At 41.1% G+C, this 14,094-nt stretch overlaps 1 protein-coding gene across 4 annotated transcripts in view; it reads left to right on the forward strand.

Moving 5' to 3' along the window:
• Nucleotides 1–501: 501 nt before the first annotated feature.
• Nucleotides 502–14,094, forward strand: part of nisch (nischarin) — a 61,768-nt gene continuing 48,175 nt past the window's right edge. For 3 of the 4 annotated variants that reach the window (XM_070895409.1, XM_070895411.1, XM_070895413.1), the window contains exons 1-4: nt 502–728; nt 6,251–6,334; nt 9,919–10,101; nt 12,038–12,086. In XM_070895409.1, the coding sequence (XP_070751510.1) occupies nt 645–728; nt 6,251–6,334; nt 9,919–10,101; nt 12,038–12,086 (400 nt within the window). In that variant the 5' untranslated portion in view covers nt 502–644. The remainder of the gene's footprint in view (nt 729–6,250; nt 6,335–9,918; nt 10,102–12,037; nt 12,087–14,094) is intronic. The other variant, XM_070895410.1, reaches the window with a different exon arrangement.

A 14,094-nucleotide genomic window follows, 5' to 3' on the forward strand; every position in this document is an offset into this window, starting at 1 on the left:
AGTGGCACAACCAATAAAGACTATAACTTAACCAAAATTAAAAGGAAACTAAACAAATTAAAATTAGAATTCTATTCCTGGGGTGATGATGCACGCTAGAAGAAAATAACCCCTCCAGTGTCCACCGCTCCAGGGACTCCCGGGCGTGAACGCAGGCACGGAAGAGAGGCAGGCAGTCGGGCTGAACGACTCCCTCGACCGTCCGCTGCCTGGACCCGTTGATGGCCGCCTTGGCCAGGCCCAGGAGCAGTCCTGCGAGGAGGCCTTCCGACTTGCTCACTCCTGGAGATGACCAAAGATCAGGAGCGCGGGACTGAAGTGCAATCAAAAACTAGGGAGCAGCCCCTTCAAGTGGTGGAAGAGGGGCTGCAACCTCTCACACTCTGTGTAACCAAGTTGGGCTGAGGCCTGGGGTGGGGACAAATGACGATGGGCAGGGTGGAAGGAGCACGTGATGGGCGGGAGGGAGGCCTGCGCTGCGGGTGCGCGCGCACCTGTCGATAAAGTTGGATTGTTTGAGCCGCCGGCTGGAGCGAGAGTGAAGACAAGATGGAGGAGATGCGGTGCAGCGGCTGAGGGGAACGCGGTTTTTCTTCTCCCCCCCCCCCCCCCCGCCTCTCCTTGTTTACAGCATCAGGAGCAGAATGGAGGCCGGGCGGTTTGCGGAGGGGCTCTTTGAGGGGAAAGAAATCCGCATCATCGGCTCGGAGCTGGTGGAAAACTACACGGTGAGCCGGACATCTGCACCGTGTCTGGCTATCTGTCGGCGGGCACGGCGAGATTGGGAGAGCTGCAGGACGTGCGGCCCGGTGGGAGACACGAGCGGGCGGGTGGGTGGGAGAGAGAGAGAGAGAAAAAGAAAGAGGGATGGAAGGAAGGACCTCTTTAATAAACGCGGAGGCTGGAGAGGAATCTGCTGCTCCATCACTTTCTGCGTCCACCCTCCCTTTTCGGCATCTGAATCTGTTGCCATTATGAAGGGGCAGTTTAATTCTAAAATGGGCCATAATTGGACATTATTTAATACAGCCAAGATGGATTAAAACCTATATGCCGTGGAAATGTCACTAACGTTATATCCCGTTTTTAACCCCCCCCCCCCCCCCCTTCTATACACGTAATATATAATATACCGTACATTTCACGAGGGATTGTGTTTGTACCGTGTCTGTTTTGCTTGGGCTAGCAAGAGGGACTAAAATGTTTTTTTCAGGACATGTACATTCTTCTGATCTACGTTTCCTTGAGAAACGCTGGCGTGTATGAACGAAAGTGAACAAATTAGTTCACTTTTTGAAAAATATCTTTAGACCAGACTAATTGCACCCTTCAAGGATAGGTTGCAGTACTACATGTTTCTTAAAACAGACCATTTCCCCCTCCCTTTCATCGTCCAGCAATTAGATCAGCGCGTCCGCTTATCAGTGTATTTCTCATTTGAATGCACCCAGCAGGAGGTGATGGGGCTTGCCTGAATCTGTTTTCTCCATCTGTTGAGGTTTCAGTTTCATAGCTCATGTATAGAGTGTCGGATAATTTGATCTTTTTGCCTGAGAATTTGCTCCTGTCCCCTATATTTAGTGCTTAGCTAAAAGTGCGAGTGTGCGTATATGTTCCTTGAGCGCCGATAGAATTGGTTATGATGGACCCTATGGTTGAATAATTGCTGACGCTCTGTCAAGGCTCTCACATGACTCATGGGCGAAGTATTGGAGAGAATCTCCAGCCATGCAACCCACTGATAACTCTGCGTTCCTCCAATTCTGGCCTCGAGTGCATCCCCAAGCCTTCAGTTGTCTAGGCCCTAAACTCTGGAATACCCTCCCTAAACTTCTCTGCCTCTCCATGTCTCCCTTTCTGCTCCTTTAAGATGTTCCTTAAAACCTATCTCTTTGACCAATCTTTTGATCTCATTGTGGCTGGGTGTTACATTTTGTCTGACTAATTAACATGTGAAATGCATTGGGACATTTTACTGCATTAGAGGTGCTATATAAATGCAAGTAGTTGTTCCCAGTGATACTATAACCAATCAAGGAGTCAACTCCTTCAGAAGGAGGAGGAATGGGCAAAAGTTTAGAATAAGATGAATAAATATCATGGTGAGATCAATACATTTGAGCAACACATAGGGAGGGAAGGTGACCTCTGCTTACTGCCCTGTAACTGGCTGGCAGAGATGTTTAGTACTGTCACTTTTTGGAAAAAAAATCCACGATAGAGAACTTTGTTCTTTTACATTTGATCAAATTTACTTTTTCCCTGTACAAAATCTTGTTTAATCCAAAAGTTAATTAAAAATGAATGAAGTGCAAGGTATTGGTGTAGATTAGCTAGCCAGTGGTGCAAACAAGAGCTGTAACATGATGTAAAGAATCAAATATGGCAAGAAATGACAGAGGTAGAGATGGAAGGATAAGCATACTGGTATTGGGTGAAATTTTTTCTGAGGTCAAAACTGAGAAGTGCTAGTGTCAGTTTAATTACAAACTATTATATATGTGAACAAATGATGGGCTTTTATCTAACTTTAAATTAGACATTTACTGGATGCTGTCAGCTGTGAAGATTAAAGCTTATTAGATCTTAGTCCCAACTGAAATTGTATCTTGGAAATGTTGTAATATGTCCTTATTGTACAGCATTTTAAGTTTTGCAGATACTCATGGCAGCTTCTGTAGCTTGTGGTTTAGGAACACTGGAAGCCATTCTTAATGTCCTGCTTTTGGGGACTGGTTTTGGCTGATTTTTTTGTTATTTCCATGTCTTCTATATTAAGGCATATTTAGAGAATAATGATTTCTCTAGATTCTGAATGGGTTTGACAGGTAGATGCAGAGAGGATATTTCCCCTTGTGGGGGAATCTAGAACTAGGAGGCATAGTTTCAGAATAAGGAGTCATCCATTTAAAACAAAATGAGGAGGAATTTCTTCTGAGTTGTGAATCTTTGGAATTCTCCACCCCAGAGAGCTGTGGAGGATGAGTCCTTGAATATATTTAAGGCGGAGATGGGTGGATTTTTGAATGATACAGGAGTCGAGGGTTATGGGGAATGTGCAGAGAAGTGGAGCTGAGGCCAAGATCTGATCAGCCATGATCTTATTGAATGGTGGAGCTGACTCGAGGGACCAAATGGCCTACTCCTGCTCCTATTTCTTATGTTGTGTATTTGTTTGTTTGGAGGGAGGAAGAATGAAAACTTTCAAAGTTCTGTATCCAGGCCTATTGAGGACAAAAACATTTCAGTGGTTGAGCTAATTTGTGCTTTTAGACTTCTGACACACCTGACTTTGCAGAGTGAAATCAAAATTTGTAGTTTTTTTTTGTCATTCTTGTGCACAGCAGATTCATAATGAACCAAAGAGTAATTGGTGTGTGACCACACCCCCCACCCCCCAAAAAATTGTTTTTGCATCCATTCTTAATAGTACAGAACACTTGTTGAGATACAGATTATTGCACATTGTGGAGCTAAACTTCTGGTAAAACCTATCTTGCTGCATGATTATTCAGTAATCTGTGCCTGAATGTTCAAATCATGAAAGCTCTTGACTTTAAAGGTAAGTCTGTAACACATGTTTCACAGAAGACATCATAGTGTCCTGATTGTTAAAAATTGATGTCCAATCCTCAAGTAACTGTGATCAGGAAAGCTGGAGAGGTTTTTAGGCTGCTTTTCTGTTTGGTTTCCAGTGAATATGGTTAGTTATTACTTCTGAGCCCAATCTTGTCACCTTCCAAAGTCCCAAGACACATCATTTTCAGCAAGGTTTCCTGGATATCGATCAGGGGTGGGGCCCCCTTGCCTGATTTCACACTAGCTCGGGGTACTGAGGCTATTGTAGCATCTCAACACCACTCTTGGCTGAGATCAGCTGATTCTACGTAGACGGTGGGCGGAATCTTCCCCGACCAGTATGGATCAGCTGCTTACTGAGCTTTGCTTGAAGTTCTGAGTAGGTCATTTAGTATAATTGGTTTGAAAAGTTTAAAATGAATACAGATGTGAAATAATTATTTCAATAGTGGTGCTGTACAATCAAAAGGGTTGTGCATCTGTATAAGTAACCATAGCTTTGATTCTTTGATATTAAAATTATATCACCTAGATTCACCAAGACAAAATTGAACAGTTTCAAAGTGAATAGTATTAAACTTTAATACATTGAATCGCTCTAACCTATTTTTACGGAATTTAGTGGTTAGCTAACTTGTGCTTTTAGACTTGTGCCAGACTTGACTTTGCAGAGTGAAATCTGATATGGCTTCTTTGCAATGCAGTGATTTCTCTGATCACTGGATCAATACTTGAACAATTGTGCATGTGCAGTTGTTTAAAATTACTCGCTAATCAGGGATTGTTGCCTTCCCCACTGTTTGAAGGTAGCTTACATAGGTTTCCAAATGCAAAACTGCTTTGCTGGCCTGTATGGAGCAGAATTATGTCTTTTGGATGAGATGTTAAACTGAGGCCCTGTCTGCCCCCTCAGGTGGACGTAAAAGATCCTATGGCACTTTTTCGAAGAAGAGCAGGGGAGTTATCCCCAGTGTCCTGGCCAATATTTATCCCTCAATCAACAGCACAAAAACAGATAATCTGGTCATTATCACATTGCTGTTTGTGGGAGTTTGCTGTGCGCAAGTTGGCTGCCGTGTTTCCCACATTACAACAGTGACTACACTTCAAAAGTACTTCATTGGCTGTAGAGTGCTTTGAGACGTCTGGTGGTCGTGAAAGGTGCTATATAAATGCAAGTCTTTTTTCTTTTTTGTCCGGTTGCAGGTCAAAAACGTATCTGCTTTGGGTGTGATTATTTGGCTGTTAAAGGCGGTGTTGCTGCTATAGATGTGAATGGTGCATAGTCTTGATTTGTTTTGTTGTTGACCTCGGGCTGCTGTTAATGGCAAAGTAAAATAGGATGGAATCAGCAGAAGTTTATTTAGTTGAATCAGGATTTCTGCAAACTGGAAGGGGTGGGGTGAAGACTAGCTTGCAAATATTTGAGCACAGCCCAGTTAATTATTTGTTGAGCATTGTTTACACTGAATTGGAGAAAATCTTTGCTATTAGATTGCTGTTTATGGGTGGAATTTTGCAGTGGCTTGATTATTTACTGTGCATAGTGCTTTATTTAGTCATGCATTATGCTGGTTAGTGTTTCTATTTAAAGGTTCTGTTTTTGGGTCAGGGGTTGTATAAAAAAATTGATGCTTTGTTTCATAAATCAGAATTTGTGTATTTTCTCTGCAGTACACTGTAGCAGAGAAAGAGCAGGAAAGGTCACCCCTCCAAACCAAATCTTGTATTTAAATACTGCACAATGGTACAATATTCAATTAAGTATGTGTAGTAGTGCTTGTAAATGGGCTGGAAAAGTGTTTGAGTGATCGATGTTCAGTTGGAGTAGTAGAAATCTCCTCCGAACATTGACCATCCCCTATTTCACCAAGTAGAATACAAGGCAAGACTGAAGTTGGCTTCAAGTGTAGTTATCCATGTCTGTATTCATGCTTCATTTTTCTTCTTTTTAAAAAAAAATTCACTCGCTGGATGTGGGCGTCGCTAGCGAGGCCAGCATTTATTGCCCATCCCTAATTACCTTTGAGAAGGTGGCGGTGAGCTGTCGTCTTCAGCTGTTGCAGTCCATGAGGTGAAGGTACTCCCACAGATCTGTTGGGGAGGGAGTTCCAGGATTTTGACCCAGTGTCTATGAAGGAACAGTGATATATTTCAAGTCCGAATGGAGAGTGACTTGGAGGGCAACTTGCAGGTAGTGGTGTTCCCATGTGCCTGCTGCTCTTCTAGAGGTCACTGGTTTGGGAGGTGCTGTCGAAGAAGCCTTGGCGAGTTACTGCAGTGCATCTTGTAGATGTTGCACACTGCAGACACGTTGCGTCAGTGATGGAAGGAGTGAATGTTTAAAGTGGTGGATGGGGTGCTGTGTTATTAGTTAGGTTTTATTGTGGTTAATTTGTTTATAGGCTGAAAGCTTTTTATGGTTTTAGTATCTGAAGTTTTTTTTTGTTGCAACTTTATCCTAATTTCTTATTTCACATCCTATTGAACAATTATCCTCCTGAAAGAGAGTGTATGAGCTTAATGATAACTTGATGTACTGTGGGTTATCCATTACAAGATCTATAACATTTAGCAGTTGGCAAATCATCAAATGTGTGTATCCCTTAATTATTTAAATCACTGCTGCGAATCAGTAGCTGTCACTAATGAAAGCCTATAACTTTCTTAGGTGTATATCATAGAAGTGAAAGTTGGGAATCATCAATGGACAGTTAAACACCGCTACAGTGATTTTCATGAGCTACATGAAAAGGCAAGTTTTTGCACATTGTAAAACACTTGTGCTGTTTTACTAAGATTCCTTGTAGTCACTAAATGCTAGATGCATGGGATCCTCTGCCAAGTTTTCTGCAAAGCAGGTTATGCTGTGAAATCTGGCATACAAATCACAATTTTGCATGTGGCTTTTATGCAGGGGAGCACTTCAAATTGACATAGGGCGTGTATACCAGATTTCAATGTATGCTCCAATTGCTGCTTCATTGGTCTAGGAAACTAGCTCAAGCCTCTAAATCAATTGGCTGCAGTGATCTTCTCAACCAGTGGTTTTTCAATCTTTCCATTTCGGAGATCCATCGGTAAATGTTGGCACACTCCGAGCTTGCCAAAGAGAGTGACAACTGTCTAAAGGAAATCATGGGTATTACTGCATAAATTGCTTTCCCTATTTATAAAGCATTAGAAGTAATGTTCTAATAAGTCAACAAAGACACATGTCTGACAACCTTGGAAACCCTTTTTGAACCTCAAAGGTTTTGGGGCCTCGGTTTGCAAATTCGTGCAAACAATTTGCGCTGTGACTGCTCTGTTTGCAATGGCCTTAATACTATTACAATATACAAGTACTCCTATTGCTGCTGTGTATTGGTCTGTTTGGCTTGGATAGATTGCGTAGCCATTTATATATATCATGAACAATACAAATCCAGCTTGGGTACCAGTGCTTAATTTAACATTGAAAATTATTTTTATAATTGTAACTCATCCCCATTATTTTTATTCCTGTTCGTCGCCTCCGTCAGTGATGTCTGTACCAGACTGTTCCAAGGCTGCTGTTGCTGCTGCTTCATATTGGCTGATTGTGCGCTAATTACAATGTTGTTCAGATATGATAAGCCTAGAACATGCGTTCTGAATAATTAAGCTGTATTCTGTGTGTCTTGAGCCTTTTTAAAAAAAAAAAGGCCACTAATAGCTCATCTTGTGTTTTCTGTTTGTCCCTATGTCATCCAGAGATTGCATTCCTTCTGAAGTCATGTGATCATCTTCAGCTCCAGACAGCATAAAGCCTTTCCTTTACTAAGGTTCCAATTTAGTTGAGCAACACATGTTAATGGAATTAAAAATATAAGCTATCTGGCCCGGATGATGTACATCCCAAAATACTGAGGGAAGCACAAACAACAATTTTCCAGTGAATGTGATTTTTTTTTAAACTTCGAGGGAAGTAAAAGTTACACCCTTGTACAGGAGAGGGGAACTGGATGAACCAGAAGTTATAAGCATTTAATCTTCATTCTTTTGTGAATAAACTTCTGGAGTTTATAAAATGCTATGAAGTTAGTGAACATTGAGAAAGACTTGGGCTAATCAGGGTTGTCATTGTGACTTTGTAAAGGGAAGATGGTGCTTGATTGACCAATTAATTTTTTGAGGAAATCTGATCATTTTATATGTGGATTTTCAGAAGGCGATTTCAACAAGGTGCCCAATAAGAAACTTGTAAAAAATTAAGACATAGATAGAAAGCAATGTAGGAGACAGAAAGAAAGGATAAATGCAGTTTTTTTTTTCGGGTCGGTAGAGCATGAATATTGATGTGCCCCACTGATCTCTGCTGCAGCTTCTTGTCCTCCATTTTGTATAAATGATTTAGACGTGGGGAATAATGACGTTTGCGAATACCAAATTTGGGGGCATGGCAAATGGGAGAAGAATGGAGGAGATTGAAAGAGGCTATAGACAGGCTAGTGGAGTGGGTGGATAGTTGGCAGATGCAGTTTGGTGCAGAGAAATACAACAGAATACATTTTGGAGGCGGTGGACAGTTTGAATTTATAAAACATCTTCAATGTAAAGGAACATCGAGCCATTTCACAAATAGGCATAAGGAAAACTAGTTTGGAGGCACAGAGACCTAGGAGTACAGACTCATTCTTTAAAAGTTTAAGTGCAGGCTTTTTTAAAAAAAAAGCAAATGGGATTTTGTGTTTATTCTATAGAGGCATTGAAAATAAAATAAATTTGTACAAGACATTGGTCAGGCCACAGCTAGATTATTGAATGTAGATCAGGGCATTCAATTATAGGAAAGATATTGAGCAATGGGAGTACAGGGAATAATTACTAGAATGTTATTGGGGATAAGAGGTAATAGTTAGGGAGCTAGGCTAGAATAATTGGGAAATTTTTCTACTGGAACAGAGAAGGTTAACAGGAAATTTAAGAGATTTTCAAAAGGCAAATAGCAAAAGGTAGCTTCAAATAGTTGGCAAATTTATAACATGGAGGCAAAGACTCCGGGCCAGATACAGAAACACTCTTTTTGTGCACAAAGGTTGAGATTTTAAAATGCTTTACCATCTGGATATTAAAGCAGAAATTGCAACATCATTTTAAGAGAATTGGATAAATAATTAAAAAGGAAGACTATAAAAAGGATATACGAAAGGGTAGGGAAGTGGGACTAGAGTAAATGGTTCCAATAGAAGCTGACACAGGCACGTTGGTGAACAATAGTTTCCTATGCTGTTATTTCTGTGACTAGTTTTTTTTTAAGTTCCAAGTTTAAAAAAAAAATCCTAATTCCAAAGTATGAAGTAACTGCTAACGTTGAACATTGTTTTGTTCTTGAGATATGGATGCATTTATTAACCATCCCAAGTTGTCATTTAAAAAGTGGTGTTGGTGGTGATGGTCCTCGGTAGTGATTTGTTTTTACAACTTACTGATTTGTGCTTACTAGGCTATTTCAGAGATTATCAAGTAATGTGGGACTGGAGTCACATGTAGGCCAGACCGGGTACAGGTGGCAGGTTTCCTGCCTCCGACAGCTTTAATGGTCCATTTTGTATTGCTTGTGTGGAACATATAAGCCCATTTTGAGAGAAAGCTAGTTCCACTCATGCTGGCCAAGTTATGTCAGTGTTGAGTCTCGCTAGACTGCAGCTATATGGACAAATATTAACGCACTCTTTCTAAAACAACATTGCCTGGGCTTGCCCTTGTGCATTAAAAAAAATTATTTTTCCAAGTCTAAACTAGTATACTTTACATTTTTGTCTCAGTCATGGTTTTATCCTAAGGTAGAAGATGATAAATAGAGTAAGCAAACTGTGTTTTTCCAAGAGTCAGTGGATGGAGTTTTTTTTCAGTCTGAAGTTGTGATCTTTCCTTGAATCGAAGATAAACTATTGTTTTTGAATAAAATCACAATGAAGATAGATAATTGTATTTAGTTCTTTACCCCCTTCCTCTGGCCCAGCTGAGCAAGTTGCTAACTTGTTCACAATCATTTTAGTACTGTTCTGTAACCACCATTAATTAGTGAGATCTGTTATAATGGATGTACCCTTCCTTTCTCCACTGCCCCTACAATTTGCTTTGCCAGTGCATTAAGATAACCATCATGTTACAAAACACATCTACACTTCTCTACTCTAGTGAATACTTTGCACTTGGAACTGATGACTGCTTTGCTTAATTTAAAAACCACAATGATGTGGTTGCTTGTGTTTGTGGAGTTTGCTATGGTATACTAAGTGTACAGAAAACCTAATGTTCTTTGTCAATTCACTTTTAAGAAATATGTTCTTTGACATCTTTATTTTGTTATAGCTGACTGCAGAAAAGAAAATTGACAAAAACCTACTTCCACCAAAGAAGATCATTGGCAAAAATTCCAAAACCTTTGTAGAAAAAAGGCAGAAAGAATTAGAAGTCTATTTGCAAACCCTACTAGCAAAGTTCCCAGTCGCTGCACCAAAAGTTTTGTCACATTTTCTGAATTTCCATCTATATGTAAGTTTAAAAATAAAATTCTCATTCTGGAGTAACGTATTTGGTGCTTCAGTATGTGGTTTTCATTTCACACATTTAAAATGTTCTGTTAGTTGTTGGATACATTAATAGATGTATTTAGTGACGTGTTTCTTTTTGTAAAGGTAGTTTGATGTGCAAGATCTTTCATAACTCCCCCTACTACATGCTGTTTTTTAAAAAAACATTTTTTTTAAATTGCTGGATGTTGGCATCACTGGCAAGGCTGGCATGATGGTGATGATCCTTTTTGAACCACTGCATGTTGCAGTTTGAAAGACCTAAGTAGCTTACTCGGCCACTTCAGAGGCCAGTTAAGAGTCAACCATGTTGGTGTGGGATTGGAGTCTTATAGACCAAACAGGGTAAGGATGGCAGATTTGAGGGGAAAATTTTTTATCCAGAGGGTGGTGAGGATCGAGAACTCGCTGCTTGAAAGGGTGGTAGAGGCAGAAACCCTCATCACATTTTTAAAAAGTACCTGGATATGCACTTGAAGTGCCGTAACCTACAAGGCTACAGACCAAGAGCTGGAAAGTGGGATTAGGCTGGATAGCTCTTTTGGTCGGCGCGGACACGATTGGCTGAAATGGCCACCTTCCATGCTGTAAATCTCTGATTTCCTTTCCTAAAGGACATCAGTGAACCAGTTGGGTTTTTATGACAATCTTGACAGCTTTATGGACACTGACTGGTACCAGATTTTTTTAAACCGAATTCAAATTATCAAATGGTGTGGGATTTGACGCATGTTCTCTGGATAATTAATCCAGGCTTCTGGACTACTAGTCCATTAACCTAATCATTACACTACCATACCCAATTTCTGCTGCACATCTGTAAGGATCTATTTGGCTACATTATGCCTGAAATAAATATCCCAAACTTGCTTGCAAAACTAATTTGACGTGAGTTTATCCTCTATGCATAAACTGAAAATTCCACTAATACTTGCAAAAGCAGTAACCTTGTGTTGTTGCATGACTTTCCTTACATTTAAAAATAACTGCACCTCTAGCTGTTCTCAGTTCTTTTCTCCTGTTGACTCCAAACTAAATATTGTCTTTGCCTTCCATTTTCTTTTTAAAATGTTCCCAAGTGATGGGAATACATCTCTCTCTTTGATATTCGGAGCACATTTTGTTTTCCAACGGTAAAATCCATCTTTTTTACAGCTACTTAGTGCTTGATTTTTGGTGTTCACTTGCACTCTTGGAGATGAAATATATATTCAGTATTAGAGCATTTTCTAAATAAGTTCCAAGTTGAAGGCAGCCATTTCCTACAGTATGAAAATGTCAAACTCCTCACAAATGGGCATTTTTCTAAACCAGTAATCAAACCTACCTTTTTATCACCAACTGATGATGGCAAACATTTGGGTATGGTTAAAACTAATCATTCCAGAGTCTTGGTTACTCCATAGGCTAAAGTGGATGTTCCCTTGAACATGTGTGGAGCAATCTTCATTGTTCCATTAAGTGCTATTTAATGCTCTTTGCGAAGGAGGGTATGTTTCCGAGGCATTAATCATTAATGCTGGTCTTGGGAAGAAATGGTACAGTTCTCCATGTTTGCTTCATCAAACCAAAGTATGAGGAATAAATCAGTCAAAGTGGTTAGACTTCTGCTTTCAGTATGTTACAATAATTTTAAAATATAGTATGAAAGGTGCAGCTTCTCTAGCTAAACTGTGAACTATAGCTAGAGGTGTTGTATTTGCTGTATTTGCATCTTTCCACACAAGTTGATTTGTGCCTAAAATTTTTCTCATTTTGTAGAGAGCAAAAAAAGAATGAACCGTGCAAAAATGCCTGTTTTTGTTAAATAATGATTATCTACATGCATGTAGATCTTGGTTGCACAGATGTGAATCTTTTAATCCTGTTCTCAGTAAAATATTGTGTCCTTTTTGTAGGAGATAAATGGCATTACGGCTGCCCTTGCTGAGCAACTGTTTCACAAAGGTACGGTTTTTAATTCTAACGGTCTTGGCATTTTGGGTTGCTGTTACAAATTCCATTTGCCTGCCATTCCTTTCTAAGAATGCAATAATCCACTGTACTACTAATGTAGCATGTATATTGAAGTCTAGAATTTTAAGGTATGGATAAAATGGAAAATGACTACACATTGTAATAATGAGATGCCAGGAAACAAAATCTTGTAATTGACCCCCAAAATGTTATATTCCATCTGGGGTAGGGGAGGGGGAAAAGCTAAACTATATGGGCCAAGTTTTCCCCCACGCTTAGAAGGTGCGCTGACTTTTTAGAACAAAAACCGCGCCTAGAAGTTACTGTGGTATTCTCCCTGCAGCTGGAACGATGCAGGCCCTTGGCGTAGTGCAGCAGAAGGAATGAGGGGCAGAGCCAGGTCCCGGCGCTGAAAACATTGCTGGGACCTCTGCACATACGCGCTAGAGTGTGCGCGCATGTGCAGTAGCTCCTCCCCCGAATCTCTGCAGGCTGTGTAGGAGGAGCCCGAAGCACGCCGCCCCTAGCCCTGGACGAATGGGCTCCCCTCCATTTGATCAAGACTGCTGTGGCTGTCCGCAAGCATTTGGAGAGGAACTGGAAGGATAAAGATGCCAAATTCCGTTTGATTCTTATTGAGAGCAGAATCCAGAGGTTGGTTAGTTGTTATAAGTCCATGAGGGTACTTCCACCTCACTGGACGTATGAATCCTCCACAGCTTCAGCACTTGTAGCCCAAGAAGTTTCTACATTGGTTTATTGGATCTAAAAAAAAAAAATAATAAAATGCTCCCCCTCTTTCCCCCGACCGCTACCACTGCCACTGACCTATACAGACCTGGCTTACAATAGACATATTTAAAATGGTAGCTACAAATCAGTCAGTGTGAATCTGCAGGGGACAGTCATAGCTATCCGTCGACTGGATTCGCTCCCGTTTCATTACTCGGCTGTACCCTCGCTTAGCTTCTAGAGGAAGAAGTTAACATTGCAGGTCAAGCACTGAAATGCAATTCTGTGGAAGGGATAATTGCCGTCAATCCAAGTCTATATATGGCAGCTTTTGAGTGACGGCAGGCCCTTTCACACAAACCATTCTTGGCGTTTGACCCAGAAGCTGACTTTGTGCTCCACCTCACTAAGCTGCAAGGCGGCTTTCATTATCAGCAGGGTTTTGGACCGTTTCCAGACACACAGATGACTGACTGCCTTACACTATGTGAGACGCACAGATCTCTCCTGCTAGCTGCGAGCCTCCCGCCCCTAGCCCTGGCTGAAGGGCTTTTTATTTCTTATTGCTTGATTTATTTTTCATTTATTATTCTTTATTAATTATGATGGTTTCTATGCTTTATTGTTAAAAGTGAAGTGTTTAATGCTTTGGAGAATCCTCTAACTTCCCTCCCTTCTTTCCCCCCCCCCCCACCCCAAAATCTCTGGCTGCCTGCGCTGATCTCTTAATTCACCGCAGGGTTTTTCAGAACGTACAAAAGTGGCCACTTACTCTGGCCTAAGTTAGCTTGGAGTAAGTTTTAGCTGGCTAAACTTGCTTAAATGGCCAAAACAGGTGTAAGTGGCTGGTAATGCTCCTTTTTGGAAAAAAAACAGAACTAAAAAAAACCCTAACTCATTTACACTGGAGCAAATTAAATGGGAGAATTGTGATTTTTAAGTTACTCCAAGAAAATCTAGTTGCTCCAAAAAAAAACAGCAACTCCTGGGGAAATTTGGGCCCCCATATCTTGCATTTTATGCCTGCTGGTGCAATGTAACGAGCTGGGCGCCCGTTTTTCACGCCTAAAACGGCGCCTAAAAAAATCCTCGGTATTCTCCACCTACTTACAGGTCCTCTGGCCCTCGGCGCAGCCAGCACGAGGTATGGGGGGGACGGGGGCGGAAGCCATGGGGGGGGACGGGGGGGGGACGGGGGCGGAGCCATGTCCCGGCGCTGAAAACAGTGCCGGGACCCTCTGTACATGCGCGCTACAGTCAGCACGCA

The sequence above is a fragment of the Pristiophorus japonicus genome, chromosome 12 (assembly GCF_044704955.1).
Source record: "Pristiophorus japonicus isolate sPriJap1 chromosome 12, sPriJap1.hap1, whole genome shotgun sequence".
NCBI classification, from domain to species: Eukaryota; Metazoa; Chordata; class Chondrichthyes; family Pristiophoridae; genus Pristiophorus; species Pristiophorus japonicus.